Raw genomic sequence first — 20,414 nt, 5'->3', positions numbered from 1 at the left:
AACTCAGACTGGAATAGGTTGAAGAAGCAGTAAGCCTGAATTTTTTTGTCCTAAATGAGTGAGAGAGAAATCAGTGGAAACAGGAAGTTTAGACAACCCCTTCCTGATTAGAAGGGAAGAAAAATAAAGGGAAGTAATTGAAAAGAACAGTGAGGCTGAAGAAAGTTTTGTTTTGTTTTTTTCAGTACATGAGAAACTTAAGCCTATTTAAAAGCTGTTGAGGTGGGGGCACCTGGGTGGCTTAGTTGGTCAAGTGTCTGCCTTTGGCTCAGGTCATGATCCTAGGATCCTGGGATCAAGTACCCAGTCGATCCTCGCCAAGCGGGGAGCCTGCTTCTCCCTCTCCCTCTACCTGCCACTTCCCCTGCTTGTGCTCCCTCTCTCTCTCTCTCTCTCTCTCTCTCACTCTCAGTCTCTGTCAAATAAATAAATAAATAAATAAATAAATAAATAAATAAATAAAAATCTTTAAAGGCTGATGAGGTGGAAGCACTAGTGAAAGAGTACTTATAGATCCAGAAGAAACGGAAGAAGAGATAATACATACATATATATATAAATACATATGTGCGTGTATATATATGTGTGTATATATATATATACACAATATATAAAATGAATAATGCTTTCTTTAGATGTCTGTTGTACGATCACATTTTCAGAAAAGCTATCCACTTCACCTCCCTGACGATATCATTTCTATTAGATTCTTCACAGCAATTATCACAATCAGGATTCTACATGTATTTGAATCGGTCTTTTATTAGTGTTCATCTCCTATAATTTAAGCTCCATGAGGGGAGATGGGGTGGGGTTTTTGTCCTCATCAGTGTATTCCCGGCACCTAGCCAATACCAAGTATCAAAAGCAACAGTTAAATCACAGTTTTTACATAAAATATATAGTACATATGTATAATTTTGAATTCAAATAGGATCATAGTATACATGCTGCTAGATAATTTACTTTTCCATTCTTATTCTTTGACATCTCTCCACATCACATTTTTTTGGTTTCATAGTACTCCATTGTTTAGATGCACCATTAATTAATTTAACCAGTCCACTACTGCTAAAATTCACAGCATTTTTATGCTATTAGTGATAATAGTACAATAAATATCCTTGTATATGTGCTCATATATCTCTACATAAACATGGCAAGTATACCTACTCAATAAAATGCTAGAGACAGATTTGATGGGTAAAAGGGCATGTATACAGATTTTCAGACAATTGTTACCAAATTGCTCTCCAAAGAGTCCTCCCAGGGTATACTACCACATTCAGTAAAAGTGCCTATTTCTCAATATCTTCCCAATAGTAAACATTATCAACTTATTTTAATGTGCATTTCTTTAATTTTAACTAAAGATCCTTAATCTTAGTTATTAAGTTATAGTTATTAAGTTATAAACTTAATCTAAGTTATTATATGTTGACTAGCCACATGTACCTCTCTTCCTGTGAATGCCTTTTCACATCACCTGCTCATTTTTATACCACATTGTCTGTATTCACCAGTGATTTATAATAGTCCTTTCTAAATTATGGAAACAAGCCCTTTGTCATACATGTTACAAGTCATTATTGTCAATTTGTCACTCGCCTTCTAATTATATTCGTAAAAGCAAAATTGCATTTTTTTAAGTGATCAAATTTAACAATAATTTGCTTTGGGACTTCTAGGTTTTGTGTCTGACTTTCTTTACTCCAATTTTATAAAATACTTAATTCCCTTTTTCTTCCAGTGCTTTTAGATCTTTTTTTTTTTATGGTTCTTTGATCAATCTAGAATTTGTTTAATGTAATATAAACAAATAATATAAATTATTTGTTTAATACAGCAATATGGCAGGGACTTACCTATATTATTTCCTCTTATGTATCTCCAGTTATGTGAAAATACTGGGATAATTTATCTCTAAAACACTCATTTGGCATTCTGTGATATTTTGATTTACAGTAAGAAATACAGATCTGGTCTTCATCCGTGGTTCCTGGCACATAGCTCCTAAAGCCCTTGTAATTTCCTTTCTAAGAGCCACAAGTCCATCTTTTATTATAATATTTAGTTTTGTTCCCAGTTCCACACCTAACTTTATGTTAATACTGGAGAAGGCGGGTCCATGGGCATGAGAGACTGTCAGGGAGGACTGTGGTAAGATATTTAAGGTTCAGTCAGTCTTTGGTTGTGTTTAAGGCCCTTGTGCCAGTAAGGCTTCCACTCTGTTCATGTGTCTGCATGTAGCTTGGGGCATGCTTTCAGGTCTGCCCCACATCCCATTTTGATTGCTCCTGAATGGATGCAGCCTACCATGCACACGGCCTTCCCAACCCCCTGCTCAACTGTGAGCACGTGAGGGCTCCACTTGGCTGTCTCTTTCTCTAGTTCTCTCCTTTAAACTTCTCGCTGCTGGGTCATTTTACTGTATCATAGAGGTACCATGTTCCTCTAAATTGCTCTCCACCAAGATTTGTCTTGTTTTCCGCAATGCCCTTGAATGTGGAGTTCTCCACTCTCTAGTCCAAGCTCAGTCTCCTCAAGCAGAGGAGACTCTCTCCCTGCAAAGGCAGCCTGCCTTTCCTCCTGGGCAGAACCCATATGCCACTGCACTGGATTTGGGGGTAGAGACCCACTTTTTCCACAGCAACAATTCTGCTCTCTAAGTGGCCATTGAGGGGTTGCAATCCCTGGTCTTCTGGGGCAGGAGCAGTTGGCCCCAATTTTCTTGGCCTGCCAAGACTGAGGTAGAGCTTCTGCATTACAAGTGAGGTCTAGGTGGAGAACAAGCGATCTGGTCCTCTCACCCATGCCTGCCTGGAATAGAATTGCCACAACACAGGGCTCTGAGGGATGAGATATTCCCAGCAGTTTTCCTCTCCCAGGAAGAAAACATAGCCCCAGCCTAAGAGCCAAGAAGAAGGGAAGAGCCTATCTTCTTGGCTACAGCCACCCAGGGTACAGCTTCTGTAACAGGGAGCAGGGTGGAAAGGAGATTATGGAACAGACCATCACTGAAATGCCACAGATTCTCACAGCTCTTGCTGAAAATTAGTCAGTTTTCGTCTTTTTAATAGCTTGAGATATAATTTACATACCATATCATTCAACCATTTAAAATACACAATTCACTGGTTTTTAGTAAATTCGAGTTGTACAACCAACATCACAACCAATTTTGGAACACTTTCATCACACCAACAAGAAACCTCACACCCATCAGCAGTCACTCCCTATTTTCCCTCAGTCCCTCCAGCCCTCGGCAACCCTAATGTACTTTCTATCTCTCCAGATTTGCCTTCTCTGGGCATTTCATATAAATGGAATAACACACCATGTGGCTTTTCTGCTGGGCTTCTTTCACTTAGCTTGATGTTTTCAAGGTTTATCTATATTGAACCATTGATTAATACCCCCTTTCTCCTTATGCCTGAATAGTATTCCGTTGAGAAATTTCCAAACTGTTTTCCAATGTGAGGGGGCAATATTATACATTCTCAAGCATAGTGCATGAGAATTCCAATTTTCTCACATCCTCACTAACAAGTTGTTATTATGTTTTTAAATTATAATCATCCAAGTATATGTGACATAATATGTCATTATGTTTTTTTAATTTTTTTGAGTATAGCTCATTATGGTTTTGACTTGCATTTTTCTGATGACTGACGATACTAAGCATCTTTTAATGTGTTTATTGGCCACTTACACATTTGGAGAAATCTCTGTTCAGATCCTTTGTCCATTTTTCAAGTGGATTTTTTAATTATTAAATTATAAGAGGTCTTTATATATCTTGGATAAAATTCCTTTATCAGATACATGATTTGCAAATATTTTCTCTCATTCTGTGAGTTGTCTTTTTATTTTTCTGATGCTCTCCTTTAAAGGACCAAGGCTTTTAATTTTAATGATTAGTAGATTTTCTTTTTTTTTTTTAAGATTTTATTTATTTATTCAACAGAGATAGAGACAGCCAGCGAGAGAGGGAACACAAGCAGGGGGAGTGGGAGAGGAAGAAGCAGGCTCATAGCGTAGGAGCCTGATGTGGGGCTCGATCCCACAACGCCGGGATCACGCCCTGAGCCGAAGGCAGATGCTTAACCGCTGTGCCACCCAGGCGCCCCATGATTAGTAGATTTTCTTAAATGACAGTTTCTTCTTTGCCCTTAAGACAATTTCCAGAGCTTTATATGATTGTTGTTATTTTTTAATTTTTTAATTTTTTATCAGTGAAATTATTGTTTTCCCAGGTAGAGAATTCACCAAGCTCCTTATACCATCATTCCAGGGGTTTTTCCCTACAATATGTTTTAATATCCTAAAGGTTTAGTCTCCTGGGTCTTCTTATTCAGTATTTTTCTAGTATTATCATATAATTATATCTCCAAAAGAATGCCAGCATCATAGTCACAAGTTCCATTCAAACACACACACACACAAAAATGCCCCTCTATTATTCAATATATATACTATCTTTAATTCTCCTCAAAAATCCTTCACAGGCAAGGTTATTAGGACAAATGAGCAAATAGATTCAAAAGGATAAAATCACTAAAGGTCACACAACTATTATGAGATAGGGCTGGGACTGAAATTCAGATCAATCTGTCTCCAAAATATATGACAACTGAGGCTAAGTCTTCATCAAAATCAAGGGATTAAAAACTCACAGCAATATAAATGTAAAAAGCCAGACAAATTACATACTTGGAGTGAGCTTAATAAAAGGGCTCAGTTAAATTCCTAGTCAACAATAATTCTTTTCTCATGTATAGGCTCAATCCTGACTAAAAGATGAGTTACAATTTCAACACCATTACAGTTTAAAACCAAATTTCATGTCAAATTAGCCAGGAAAAACTAACTAATGTAAAATTTTTCAAAAATAAAGAAGAGGTTTGAGTGACAAGGCTTAAAAAGAATCAACTGCACCAAAAAGTTGCTATCATATTCACAATTAGTAGCATTATAATCTTCTACAAAGATATCTGGCTAATAGTCTTTTAATACAGATTTGACTTAGATTTAATAACTAGGTTTATGAACCAACTACTGACAAGAAAAACTGTCATTGTTTTATTTTTTTTTCAGGGAAATCATGCTTATTTATTTTTTTATAATTTTTATTTTGTTATATTAGTCACCATACAGTATGTCATTGTTTTAGAGTTGACAATTTTCCTTCCCAATAAATCATTTTGGTTTTATAAATGAAGCTTTCATTCTTCATTCATATAGCAGAAGTGTTTGGGCTTTTCTGAAATGTGGATTGCACTTATATTTAAATTTTATTCCCAAAGCTGTTAGTTCTCTTCATAGCTCTTTGATGCACAAAAAAATTCTAGAATGAAAACAGAACTTACCTGCTAAGTAAACAAACTGTTGGGTTGAAAAGAAAGCGCCAAGCAAGAACAGATACTAAGTTTCTAATTTTTGGTTAACATGTTTTATCATCTGACATAGAGAGTAGGTTTAGGTTAAATGTTACATTGTTGATTTAAGAAATTCTATAACTCTAAACATCCACAGAAGTTTAAAAGGCAAAACTATAGGATAAGGGGCACCTGGCTGGGCTCAGTTGGTTAAGCAACCAAATTTTGAATTCGGCTCAGGTCATGATCTCGGGGCCCTAGGGTGGAGCCCTGGGAGCCCCGCGTTGGGCTCTGCGCTCAGCGGGGAGTCTGCTGGAGATTCGTGTGCTCTCTCTCTCTCTCTCTCCCTCTGCCCCTCCCCCACTTGTCCCCCCCCCCAATAAAAATAAATAAATAAATCTTTCAAAAAAAAAAAAAACCTGTAGGATAAAAGGAGCCACTTCTATTTGCCTTGGACATAATCCACACAAAGAGTGTGTTATCCTAGAAATAAAAGTTTCTTAATGCTATGTTGGGTAACCAGATGATGTTTAGATGAACATTTATTGATTACTCGCCATGAACTAAGGACTACTCTAGATGTAATGAATCTACAAACAGTGTAGACAGGGGATGAAAAATATTTAAAAATTCGAAGAAAGTTCAGAAAAACGTGTGACTGACAGACCTTAATATATTTTTAAAGAGGAGTCAAGGTTGTTTATAAAATGCCTTTAACCAGAAAGCACAATGAGATGACAAAGACCTACATTGTATTTACACCCTGGTATACTCTATCTCCCACACTGCTAAAATGAATGAATTTCTGGCTTAATCTAATGTGTCATTCTCTTGGTTTTTTTCATATCTTTCTTTGACCCTACAAAGACACATCCCTCACTTTTTCCTAATCGTGCATGAATATCACAAATGGATATGCATGTAAATAAAAATTTCTAATGCCAGCTCTTGAAGAAACATATAAAAAGAATATGCAAATATTCCTATCTAGAAATTGGCAAATGGGCGCTGCGGATCTGCAGTGGAAAAAGTTGACTCAAGCCCTAAATAACAGTAAAGTAGTTAAGGGACACTGTTAATAAGGTTAAAAATAGTAGAAAAAACAAATAAGTAAAAAATAAATACTTTTATTTAATCACTAAGTTTTTTAAATGAAATTTGCACTTTTAACATGGGTTTGTAGCAGTGATACATAATCCTTATAATATCTGAACATTTTTTAACTCAAGTAAGCTTTAAAATCTTTGATCCAAATATATTTTAAGCCACTATGAAGGAATTCTGAGTAAAAACGGGAGAGCATCAGAACCTATAATCAGCATCACATACTTTGTCTCACCTTTTCATCATATCGTCCACCTAAAAACCATTATATACCCAGTGCATTTGTAGGACACAAGGAATCTGCTCAGCTGAACTGAATTTGATCCGGTCAGCTTTCATAGTCATCCCTATCTGCAGCTTTCCCTCAATCAGATTAACGACAACTAATACCTCTTACTTCTTCATGGAAGTTTACTATTTCTTTCCCTTCTTGCTTTGCTTGCCTATGCTCCTTCCATGCATCTGAGTATTCTGTGGCCCCAATTGCTTATATCATAAGATGCCATCCTCCCTTATGTGGCTTTACAACTAGTTTATTTTTCTACAGATGCTACTCTCCAATCTGAATATGGACCTTGACAGATCTTTCTCTTTCTCTTTCTCTCTCTCTCTCTCTCTCTCTCTCACACACACACACATTTTATTTTTTTCCAGGTCAAAGATGAGATAGAATATTCAAGATTTAATAATTTATGTAAGAATAAATTTCAAAAAAGGGGAAAAATAAATTTCAGAAAGATTACTAAAAAAGCTTTATGCCCACATTATAAATTTAGAAAGCCAACCATATAATGAACATTTAAACACACAGATACACATATACACATTCAGTGAGTACTATTTTATAATAGTAAATTTTTAAGGGCCACTAAAAAGACATAAAGTTATTTTTATATTAGCAAAAGCAATGTTCATATACAAATATCACTATTCTGGAGGAATCAACTATTTTTTAGTAAAAAAATCAGAATAGAATGTTTATTAGCCCATTAGTTTTGAATACCTCCTGCAAAATCAGAGACATGTCACTCTAAAGCAAACCTAACAGATCATTTGAAGCAAAAATATTATCAAGAAACATTAACTTTACCACAAAGCATAGCAATCAAAGTGCTTTCCAAAATCCTATCTAATGCTAGCAATCATTGTATTATATAATAAGTTAAGCCCCCAAAGTATAGGGAAAAAACATACACTTGACCATTTTCAATCACAAGTTCTTTAGAGAATAAAATATTCATTGAACAAAACCTCATGAGAACTAGAATTCCCTTTTCAATATATGGTCTCTCCTAGAGCTGTAACTAAATATTACTGAGTGGCAGAAAAACAAATCTCAAGAAATGATGGACTTAAAAAAATTTCATTGTAGAAAGCACAAAGCAAATCCTAATAATACCAATTTTAAAATGATAGCTCCCCTGCTTCAAGAGAAGCAAATATAAATACTCACAGTAATGACTAAAAGACCCAACTGGATATGTTGAGCTTCTGATGGACTTTAATAAGCATAATCACTAAGAAACTTAAATTAGAAAGTCAGTTTTATTTAGTAGTTGATTAAATCATTATTAAATTCATAGATTGTGAAATTAATAGTTTAATTTTAATCAAAACTTTTTAAAGTCAAATTCAATACTGTATAACATAGAACACAAAACTAATTTTGTTAAATCTTTAGATGTCCTATATTTAAATTCTATTAATTCTATGGCATTAAATATAATAACAATATGCCATTCATTTACCAATCATATCTTTCAAACCCATACACTGAATAGGAGGAATTTCATTAATATAAAAGTAAAATTAAAGTCATCTAGGGCCATCTGGGTGGCTCAATAGGCTAAGTGTCTGCCTCCAGCTCAGGTCATGATCTCAGGGTCCTGGGATCGAGCCTCCGTTTCTCCCTGTCCCTCTGCTCCACCCCACTGCTTGTGCTCTCTTCCTCCCTCTCTCTCTCGAATAAATAAAATCTTAAAAAAATAATAAAATAAATAAAAAATAAAGTCGTCTGGGTTCATATTTCTTAAATACCAACAAAGGACTGAACATACTCAGTTTGGACCTTTCCAAAATTATCTTCTATATTTGTGTCATATCTCTTGAAACAGGGGAGCTATCACTGTCCAACTGGTTTATTAACACTTCATGTATCCTAACCTACACAATCTCTAAGACCCCCTCCAGCTCTAAAAAGCTTAGTTACATACTTAGTTATACTAAGTTATACAATTATTATTTTTAAGTCTCAAAAGTTCCTGAAGTCTTTGCGTATTATTAACAACACCTTGATCTCACTAGTAAAGCTAGAGAGGAAAGTGGCTTTAATTTTCTCTTGCAATGCAACAGAGAAAATAAAGACTAAGACTTGAATAATGACCATGAACATGACCTAGACTGGAAAACAAGCTGTTACCTCAAAGGGAGAGAAAAATTACCTGTAATTAATTAATCCTTCCCATCTATATTCTATAAAATACTGAAACTATTATGTTCAAAAGAAAGATAAGTGTGGAAAAGACACACTGAGGTACATGGGATCATGAGATGTCATTAAAACAAAGTTTCATTTCCAAAAGCAAAAGGTAAAAGCCTCCTGTTTCTCTTCAGTCAAAACCAATTATGAATTCAAAGCAAAAATAATAATAGCCAGGTTTGAGGATGCAAAACTAGAAAAACTCTTTTATGGTTTAAAATTTTTAATTTGACAGATATCTCTTCCAAGAAGAATTTTCAAAAACTTTGCCCCCACCCCAAAATCCACTAATCTATTGGAAAAGAAAACAATAAAGGAATATGTACAAGAAAAATATATTTAGGAAAAGTGCTAGATGAATTTTTTTATAAAAAAGAAAAACACTGTAGTTACTTGTAAAGTAACAGTATTTTTATGAAATAAAATTTCATTAAATAATTCTTAAATTTCATATTATGGCCAGGTAAAGTGATAGAGAACAACAGTTCTAATCAGAAAACAGAACAAGTTAGAAAGCTCATTATTGGGAAGGGGGAAAAAAGAGAGGAGCAAAAGAAATAGAAAGATGGAAGAAAATAAGGCATAAAGCTATGGGTTTAAGAGAGATGAAAAACAGAGAGGGAAGTACAGTTCGGTTGAAGCATATAAACTGTAGATCACTTAGGTGCAACCTGAATCATTAGCTCTTCAATAAGGAACTGGATCTGTGACAACGTCTAGTAATCCATCAAGCTCTGCAGAAACAATTAGTCACCAATCTTCCGTGCTATGATCAGAACAATAGTGCTTCATAGGATGAGGCCCAAACAAGCAAACAAAGGTTGCCCATGAGCTGCAACCTGCCTTATTTCAGACCAATGTGCCAAATCGTAAAAGTTGAAAAAGAAAAACCCATTAGCACCAAGTGAAATTTTTTCATCACCAAGCACCAGTACCCTCCACGGTAAATTGAGCCAGTCTTCTTTTATTTGTATCTAGTCACTGGAATGCTAGAAGACCAAATTAGGATAATCCATGCAACTTATATTGATGACTGTCTCCCGTGTCGCATTCTTGGTTTTAACTCTGGCTAACTTTCCAAACTGCTGAACACAGGGTCTATAGCAAGAAGACCAGATCAGCTCAATGGCTCTGCCATGCTTTTCTCCACCACTGATTCACCTCCAGAGCCAGGAGTCAAGAGGTGGAACAGCCCAAGAAATTTAGGGTAGCATGTAAGAGTAAACAGGCAGTAGAGTATGCTACCCAGAGAGCCCTAAACTTCCTAAAACTCCACATCTAAAGTATTCAAACTACAAATGCAACCAAGCAGCAAACAATAATATCAGTTCCTGAATCAGAATGCATTGAATATCCTTGGTTGAATGAAGACCACATATAAAATTAGATCATTTGAAAGTGATAGAGTTTAAGTTTTATCTCATCACAATCTTTCCATCTGGGCAGCACTGATTTGGCCACCACTTCTTAATATAATCCAGAGACTCCATCTTTTTTGACAAGGGAAAAAAATATTTGTTTTCTTCAATAACTGGTATCACTAAGAGTTGAAAGTGAAGTAGCCAAGTCTCTGCAGAAGGGATTTATGTGGAGACAAGACAAAGAAGACACGAGGTATTACTGTAGATGTTATGCCCTCCCTCTTGGGATTCCCAGCCAACTGCAGAATAGCAGTGTGCTGCATCAACCAAACACATGAGCCAACGAATGTCTGTGGAGGCAAGCACCATAATGGAGTCTTCGTATGTCAGATGAATTACGTTAACCTCAATGCACTCACAGTCTCTTGGGACAGATGATACATGCTAGATCTGGGTGAGTGTTATGATAAACTATGATGAAGATGCTAAACTAGCTCAATCAATTAAGTGTCTGCCTTCTGCTCAGGTCATGATCTCAGGGTCCTGGGACTGAGCCCCACGTCGGGCTCCCTGGTCAGTGGGATGTCTGCTTCTCTCTCTCCCTCTGCCCCTCCCCAATTGTGCTCTCTCTTTCTCTCTCTGCTCTCAAATAAATAAATAAAATCTTTAAATAATTTTTTTAAAAAGAAACATAGTTGGGAAAAGGCAAAATTCTGACTAGGAGGATGGGAGAGTGGGGAAAGAGGGAATCATGGAAGGCTTCACAGATTGCAAGCTGTCACAGCAGGGCATTACAGGATACATAGGAGTTTACTGATGGAACAAAAGAAAAGGAGCAGTTCAGCCCACGCAGGTCAAAAAAAATGAACAGCCTGAACGAAAGCAAGAAGATATGAAAATATACAATGTGTTTAGGAAGCCAAGAGCACCCTAAGGGGCTGAAGCAACAGAGTTAGAGGGCAGTGGACACAGAAGCCGGAAGAGTTAACATAGAGCCACAGAGAAAGAGGCCTTAGATTATATGGCAAGAAGCTGAACTTCATTCTGAAAACAACAAGGAGACATTGATGGTTTTTTAATAAAGTGAGGATGACAAGAGCAGATCAATATCTCAGGAAGACAAATGCGGTGATGGTGTGAAAGCTGGATTATTGGGGAATGGAGACAAAATGATCGGGTACAAAATGACTACAAAGGGGATTTTTGAAATCATTAGATCTATTGATTATAAACCCTGATCCCCCTCTCACCTAGGTAACAATGCCGAAAGAAAGAAAGAAAGAAAGAGAGAAAGAAAGAAAGAAAGAAAGAAAGAAAGAAAGAAAGAAAGCCCTGAATAAATTCTAAAATAGTCTATAATTCAGTTTTCACTAATTCAATTAGTTTTCCCAATTTTTCTAAAGAAGAGAGGTTTTATTACATACATCTTTGTTGTAATCAGCATCTCTGGTTTTGAAACTTTATATCAATGGCACTAAAATTACTTTCATGCTATTATCTCATGGCATGTAGTGAGGGGGAAAAAAAACCTGTTAAACATCAAATTTGACCCAATAAAGTAATTGCCATAGGGTTTTCTTTTTTATCCTTACCATTACAAGTTCTTCCTGTAATTCACTGCAACTTTTTTCATTATACTGGAGTCTCTTTGAAAGGTCTATAATTACTTTCTTCTGTTCCTCAATCTCTTCATTTAGTTTCTTGTTTTTGGAGACATACTCTCTTTCTAATCTGAAAAGTTAAAGTGTTAGAGCAGATTTTTCAAATATGGTTTTACCAAGTCCTATCATACAGCTTTAACATGACTGGCAAATGTATTATCTGTCACGTTTTTGTGCTAAAGGCCACTTCTCATTTTTTCAAACAAAAAGGATTGCATATTTTTAAATGAAAGACTTTAAAGGGCTAATACCTCACCCCTTTCATTAGCAGATATTTTACTATGCCCGAGGTTATAAACAAAATCGATTTGGTTAGTGTTGTTTTGGTCTCACCATTATTTAAGATGAACCAAACCCACCCACCACAGTTCAATTAGCTCAGAAACTGCCTCAAGACAGAAAACAGTTCTATCAAGCAATTTTCAAATTAAACTATAACATTAGAAACCAAACAAATGTTTTATTCCTGAATGTCCACGCAAGTGGAACTAATGTGATGGAAAATGGAAAATCCAAAGGAAAGAATCATCGAAAATCATTCACATTCAGTGTGAAAACACATGAAATTCTTCACTTTTTGTTCTTTTTCAAGTTTTTATTTAAATTCCAGTTAGTTAACATACAGCGTAATATCAGTTTCAGATGTAGAATTTAGTGATTCAACACTTCCATACAACACCCAGTGCTCATCACAAGTGCCTTCCTTAATGCCCATCACCCATTTAACCCATCCCCCACCCACCTCCCCCTCCAGGAACCCTCAGTTTGTTCTCTGTAGTTAAGAGTCTCTTATGGTTTGTCTCCCTCTCTTTTTTTTCCTCTATGGTCATCTGTTTTGCTTCTTAAATTCCACATATGAGTTAAATCATATGGTATTTGTCTTTCTCTGACTTATTTCACTTAGCATAATAATCTCTAGCTCTATCCATGTCATTGCAAATGGCAGGATTTCATTCTTTCTGATGGCTAAGTAATATTCCTTTGTATATACCACTTCTTCTTTACCCATTTATCAGTCGATGTACATTTGGGCTCTTTCTATAATGTGCTTATTGTTGAATAATGCTGCTATAAACATCAGGGAGCATGTACCCCTTTGAATCTGTATTTTTATATTCTTGGGTAAATACCTATAGTGCAATTGCTGGACCATAGGGTAGTTCTATTTTTAACTTTCTGGGGAACCTCCATACTGTTTTCCAGAGTGGCTGCACCAGTTTGCATTCCCACCAACAGTCTAAGAGGGTTCCCCTTTCTCCTCATCCTCACCAACATCTGTTGTTTCCTGTGTTGCTATCTTAGCCATTTTGACAGGTGTGAGGTGGTATCTCATCGGAGTTTTGATTTGTATTTCCTTGATGATAAGTCATGTTGAACATCTTTTCATGCCATCTGCATGTCTTCTTTGGAAAAATGTGTACTCATGTCGTCTGCCCATTTTTTAACTGGATTATTTGTTTTTTCGGTGTTGAGTTTTATAAGTTCTTTATAGATTTTGGATACTAAGCCTTTATCAGATATGTCATTTGCAAATGTCTTCTCCCATCCCATAGGTTGGTAACTTTTAGTTTTGTTGATTGTTTCCTTCATTGTGCACAAGCTTTTTATTTTGATGAAGTCCCAATAGTTTATTTTTGCTTGTGTTTTCCTTGCCTCAGGAGACATATCTTGTAGAAGTTGCTATAGATTGAGGCATCCAGGTGGCACAGCTGGTTGAGCATCTGACTCTTGGTCTCAGCTCAGGTCGTGATCTCACAGTTATGAGATCGAGCCCCACATCGGGCTCCCTGCTCAGCGCAGAGTCTGCTAGAGATTTTCGTTTCTCATCCTTCTGCCCCTCCCATTCATGCCCTCTTGCTCCCTCTCTCTCTCTTAAATAAATACATCTTAAAAAAATAAAAAACAAGAAGTTGCTACAGATGATGTCCAAAAGGTTACTGCCTATATTATCCTCCAGGATTTTGATGGTTTCCTGTCTCACATTTAAGTCTTTCATTCATTTTGAATTTTTTTGTGTGTACAATGTAAGAAAGTGGTCCAGTTTCATTCTTTTGCATGTTGCTGTCCAGTTTTCCCAGCACTTTGTTGAGATGACTGTCTTTTTCTATTGGATAATTTTTTCTGCTTTGTCACAGATTAGTTGACTTTATACAGTTGTGGGTCGTTTCTGGGTTTTCTATTCTGTTCCATTGATCTATGTCTGTTTTGGGGCCAGTACAATACTGTCTTGATCCCTGTAGCTTTGTAATATAACTTCAAGTCCGGAACTGTGATACACCCAGTTCTGCTTTTCTTTTTCAAGATCGCTTTGACTATTTGGGGTCTTTTGTGATTCCATACAAATTTTAGGAGATTCCATACAAATTTTAGGATTGTATGCTATAGCTCTGTAAAAAATGCTGGTGGTATTTTGATAGGGACTGCATTAAATGTGTAGATTGCTTTGGGTAGGATAGACATTTTAACAATATTTGTTCTTTCAATCCATAAGATTGGAATTGAGATCTTTTCCAACTGGAATTGAGTTCTTTCAATCCACAAGAAATGGAATGTTTTTCCATTTCTTTGTGTCATCTTTGGTTTCTGTCATAAGTCTTTTATAGTTTCCAGAGTCTGTTAAGTTTATGCCTAGGTATCTTACGGTTTTTGGTGTAATTGTAAATGGGATCGATTTCTCGATTCTTCTTTCTGCTGCTTCATTATCGGTGTATAGATTTCTGTATGTTGATTTTATATCCTGAGACTTTACTGAATTCATGTATCAGTTCTAGCAATTTTTTGGGGGAGTCTTTCAGGTTTTCTACCAGTATTATGTCATCCATAAAGAGTGAATATTTGACTTTCTTCCTTGCCGATTTGGACGCCTCTTAATTCTTTTTGTTGTCTGATGGCTAAGGCTAGGACTTCCAGTACTACATTAAATAACAGTGGTGAGAATGTACATCCCTATTTTGTTCCTGACCATACAGGAAAAGCTCTCAGTTTTTCCCCATTGAGGATGATATTAGCGCTGAGTTTTTTGTATATGGTCTTTATTATGTTGAGGTATGTTTTCTCTATCCCTACTTAGTTGAGGGCTTTTATCAAGAATGGATGCTGTACTTTGTCAAATGCTTTTTCTGCATCTATTGAGAGGATTATATGGTTCTTATGCTTCTTTTGTTAATGTGATGTATCATGTTGATTGATTTGCAAATATTGAACCACCCTCACAACCCAGGAATAAATCCCACTTGATCGTGGTGAATGATTCTTTTAATGTACTGTTGGATTTGATTTGCTAGTATTTTGTTGAGAGTTTTGATATCCATGTTCATGTTCTCTTTTTTAGTGGAGTCTTTATCTGGTATTGGAATCAGGGTAATGCTGACCTCATAGAATCAGTTTGGAAGTTCTCCTTCCCTTTCTATTTTTTGGAATAGTTTGAGAAGAATAGATATTAAGTCTTTTTTCAATGTTTGGTAGAATTCCCCTGTGAAGCCATCTGGCTCTGGACTTTTGTTGGAAGATTGTTGATTACCGATTCAATTTCTTTGCTGGCTATCAGTCTGTTCAATTTTTCTATTTCTCCCTGTTTCAATTTTGGTAGTTTATATGTTTCTATGAATTTATCCATTTCTTCCAAATTGTTGACATATAATTTTTCAGAATATTCTCTTATAATTGTTTATATATCTGTGGTGTTGGTTGTTATTTCTCCTCTCTCATCCGTGCTTTTATTTAGTTGTGTCCTTTCTCTTTTCCTTTGGATATTAATTTTTTCAAAGAACCAGCTCCTGTTTGTTTCTATATATTTTATTTCTGCCCTAATCTTTATTATTTCCCTTCTTCTGCTGGTGTTAGGCTTCATTTGTTGTTCTTTTTCTAGCTTCTTTAGAGGCTAGGTTGCTTATTTGAGGTCTTTCTTGCTTCTTGAAGTCTACCTGTATTGCTATATACTTCCCTCTTAGGACCACTTTTGCTGCATCCCACAGGCTTTGGACCATTGTGTTTTCATTTTCATTTGCTTCCATATTTTTTTTATTTCTTCTTTAATTTCTTTAATTTCTTGTTTGACCCATTCATTCTTTAGTAGGATGTTCTTTAACCTCCGTGTATTTGTGGTCTTTTCAGATTTTTTTTTCTTGTGGATCACTTCACATTTCATAGCATTGTTTGGAAAATATGCATGATATGATCTCAATCTTTTTGTATTTGAGGCCTGATGTGTGACCTAGTATATGATCTATTCTGGAGACTGTCCCAAATGCACTTAAAAATAATATGTATTCTGATGCTTTAGGATGATATGTTCTTTTTTAAAAAAAAAAATATTTTATTTATTTATTTGACAGAGAGAGAGAGACAGACAGCAAGAGAGGGAACACAAGCAGGGGGAGTGAGAGAGAAGAAGCAGTCTCCCAGTGGAGAAGCCCAATGCGGGGCTTGATCCTGGGACCCAGGGATCACATCCTGAGCTGAACGCAGACGTTCAACAACTGAGCCACCCAGGCGCCCCTAGGATGATGTGTTCTGAATGAATATATCTGTTAAGGCCATCTGGTCCAGTGTGTCATTCAAAGCCATTGTTTCCTTGTTGATTTTCTATTTAGATGATCTGTCCAATAATGTAAGTGGGGTGTCAAGTCTCCTACTATTATTATGAATTCCTTTATGTTTGTTATTGTTTTATATATTTGGGTGCTTCCAAGTTGGGAGAATAAATATCCACAACTGTTAGATCTTCTTGTTTGATAGACCCCTTAATCATGATATAATGCCCTTCTTCATCTCTTGTTACAGTCTTTGGGTTAAAATCTAGTTTGTCTGTGGCACCTGGGTGGCACAGTTGGTTGAGCATCTTTCTCTTGGTTTCAGCTCAGGTAATGATCTCAGGGTCTTGGGATCAAGCCCACATCAGGCTCTGTGCTCAGTGTGGAGTATGCTTGGGATTCTCTCTCCCTCTACCTCTGTTCCTCCCACTCATGCTTTCACTCTTTCTAAAATAAATAATCTTTTTTTTTTATTTTTAATTAAAATAAATAAGTAAAATCTAGTTTGTCTGATATAAGTATGGCTCCTCTGGCCTTCTTTTGATGTGCTTTTGCATGGTAAATGTTTTTCCCCCCTCACTTCCAATCTGCAGGTGTCTTCTTTAGGTTTAAAAGGAGTCTCCTGGGGCACCTGGGTGACTCAATTGATAGAGCATGCAATCCTTTATCTCAGAGCTGTAAATTCGAGTCCATATAACATATAGAGATTACTTAAAAATAAAACCTTTTAAAAATAAAAAATAAATATAAAATGTGTCTCTTGTAGGCAACATATAGATGGGTCATGTTTTTTTATCCATTCTGATACCCTATGTCTTTTGATTGGAGCATTTAGTCCATTTACATTCAGACTAATTATTGATAGATATGAATTTAGTGCCATTTTATTACTTGTTTTGTCATTCTTTCTGGAGATTTTCTCTTTTCCTTTCTAGTCTTTGTTGCTTTTGGTCTTTCTTTCCCAAAGAGTCCTCTTTAATATTTCTTTCAGGGCTGATTTAGTGGTCACAAACTCCTTTAGTTTTTGTCTGGGAAACTCTTTATCTTTCCTTATGTTCTGAATGACAGCCTTGCTGGATAGAGTATTCTTGGCTGCAGATTTTTCCCATTCAGCTTGTTGAACACATCATGCCACTCTTTTCTGGCCTGCCAAGTTTCTGTGGAAAGATCTGCTGCTAACTTTATTGGCCTTCCCTTATAAGCTGGGAACTTCTTTTGTCTTGATGCTTTTAGGATTTTTTCTTTGTTTCTACATTTTGCAAATTTAACTATACTATGTCGTGGCATTGGCCTGCTTCTGTTGATTTTGATTGGAGTTCCTGAAGCCTCCTGGATTTGGATGTGTTTCTTTCCCTAGATTGGGGAAGTTTTCAGCTATAATTTCCTCAAACAAACCTTCTGCCCCCTTTTCTCTCTCTTCTTTTTCTGGGACTCCTATGATATGAATGTTATTACGCTTTTTGGAGTCACTGAATTTCCTAAGTCTACTTTTGTGATCCAAGATTTTTCTTTCCCTCTTTTGTTCAGCTTCATTATTTTCCATAATTCTATCTTCTATATCACTTATTCCTTCCTCTGATTCTTTCATCCTTGAGGTTATTACATCCACTTGGTTTCAAATCTTGGTTATCACATTTTTTATTTCAGCCTGATTTGTGTTTAGCTCTTTTACCTGTATAGTAAGGGTCTCCTGATGTCTTCTATGCTTTTCTCAAGGCCACACTGTGGACCTCTAAAACTCCAGTGAGCCCCACTGGTTGCAAAAACTCATGAAAATCAGCCCCTCTCATTTCCCCAGGCAATAGCTTTGGGGAAGTATTCTGGTGTGTTTCCCTGTGCACTCTTCTCTCTTTCACCTTTTTCCATGACCGGGGCTCCTTCCCCTCCACAGCATCTGCAATCCATTTCTCCCCCAAACCACATGTCCGCACTTCCTACCTTCCACAAAGTGGCCTCTTCTCTCCCTCCAGTTGTACAGTTTGTTCTGTCAGTGCTCAGATCGATTTTTTGGGTATTCATAATGATTTGACATTTATCTAGCTGTGTTTGAGGGACCAGACAAGCCTAAGGTCTGCCTTCTAATCCACCACCTTAGCTCCTCCCTGTCCCCACCACATGAAATTCTTTTCAAAAGATTTGCCTTCCTATTTAAATTTTGCTCAGGCTGGCATTAAACTGTATTTACATTCTTGTATGGGCATCTGATGAAAGGCAGCTTAGAAGTATCTCAGTTTAAAATTTGTTGCATATAATCCACCAAATGGGTAATTTTAATTCAAATTAAAGGGTTGTCACTATTTTTAATCTGAGATCTTCCTGATAAACATAGTAGACCTGTTTCCTATGATTTTAAAATTGTGATGCAGGAGATAAAAGTGATTTGGCATAAGCAAATCCACCACTACATTCAGCCTATAATCAAATAAAGAGCTAATTCTTGAATGGCACATGATCTCACTCTCAACAGTCAACATTCCTTTCTCTAGGATGGAACACAGACAATTCTAGTGCCAACCCTTTTGTATATTCTCCTTTGGATCAAGGATATTCCAAAGTAGAGTAGTTAAATATATATACTTCCCAGAAAGTAGAACTAAATAATAAAAATGGATTGAAGTAGAGAAAAGATAACAAATACATTCAGGAGTCCCAACATATAAATAATAGAAGTTCCAAAAAAGAGAAGGTGAAGAAAACAGAAGAGAAGAAATCAGCAAAGTAATAAATACAAAAGAATTTCCTAGGAATGAATTACTTTAGTCTTTAAAATTGAAGGAGCTGTATGAGTACCCAACATGAATGAAAAAAGACAATCCATGCAAAGCCCATCATCATGAAATTTCAGAACACTGGGAACACAGAGAAAATTCTAGTGTCCATAGGGTATGAAAATATATATACATTGTTACTTTATCATGTGTTATAATGTAAGATCAGTAAACCATTTCTAGATATTCCCCCATGTTTCCAGACTTGGTGACCACTCTGTACAAGTTTCCAGTGGAAAATATGGACCACATACAAAAGATCAGGAATCAAACGACTTTAGACTTCTTGACACTAGAATTTAGTGAATACCCAAGTGAACTAGGAAAAAGGGTAAAGGTCAAATAAAGACATTTTCAGAATGCAAATTTCAAAATTTTTCCTCTGATGTAGCATTTGTCAAGAAGCTACCCTACAAAGAGAGTAAAACAAACAGGGAGGACGGCATGAGACTAGTAAAAAAAGGAGATCCAAAACAGAAGAGAAGCAGAGGCATCCCAAGGAAGATGGTGACAGGAAGTCCTAGGGATGACAGTGGCAGGGAACCTAAAAAACAATCCGTCCAGAATGGAGAAGGTAGAGAGGAGTCCAGGATGGATGTCTCTTACGAGAAACTTAAAACGATAGAATTGCTGAGGTGTAGGAACATAATGAGAGATTTTCAGTCCTGTTAGAGTTTAAGAATAATTCAGTGATTGGTGCATATAAACTAATCCAATTTAAAATGAGGCAATTACTGGGGTGCCTGGGTGGCTCGGTTAAGCATCTGACTCTTGATTTTGGCTCAGGTCATGATCTCAGGGTTGTGGGATCAAACCCCGTGTCGGGCTCTGGGCTGGGCATGGAGCTACTTAAGATTTTTCTCTCTCCCTCTCCCTTTGTCCCTCTCGCCTCCTTCTCTTTCCCTCTCTAAAATTAAATAAATAAATAAATATTAAAAAATAAAATAAAATGAGGCAATTACTAACTATTGATTCATTTGAAAATTCAGTAAATCTTTATTTACCAGCTCTTATGTGCTAGGCACTATTCTAGGCATTGGGAACCAGTAATGAACAAAACAAAGGTCCTGTCCACATAAGAGGAAAGACAATACACAACAAAGAATATAATAAGCTGTGCTATGAAGAAAA

General features: G+C 36.3%; 1 protein-coding gene across 8 annotated transcripts in view; it reads right to left on the bottom strand.

The window, feature by feature from the left end:
• The window catches only part of CCDC171 (coiled-coil domain containing 171), a 303,540-nt gene that overhangs the window by 209,064 nt on the left and 74,062 nt on the right, over window positions 1-20,414 (bottom strand). For all 8 annotated transcript variants that reach the window (XM_034663934.1, XM_034663935.1, XM_034663937.1 and 5 more), the window contains one exon: window positions 11,915-12,053. In XM_034663934.1, coding sequence (XP_034519825.1) covers window positions 11,915-12,053 — 139 coding nt within the window. The remainder of the gene's footprint in view (window positions 1-11,914; window positions 12,054-20,414) is intronic.

The sequence above is a fragment of the Ailuropoda melanoleuca genome, chromosome 7 (genome assembly GCF_002007445.2).
Source record: "Ailuropoda melanoleuca isolate Jingjing chromosome 7, ASM200744v2, whole genome shotgun sequence".
Classification (NCBI taxonomy): Eukaryota; Metazoa; Chordata; class Mammalia; order Carnivora; family Ursidae; genus Ailuropoda; species Ailuropoda melanoleuca.
Note: the sequence above shows the minus strand (reverse complement) of the source record. Positions and strands in the feature narration are given on the sequence as shown.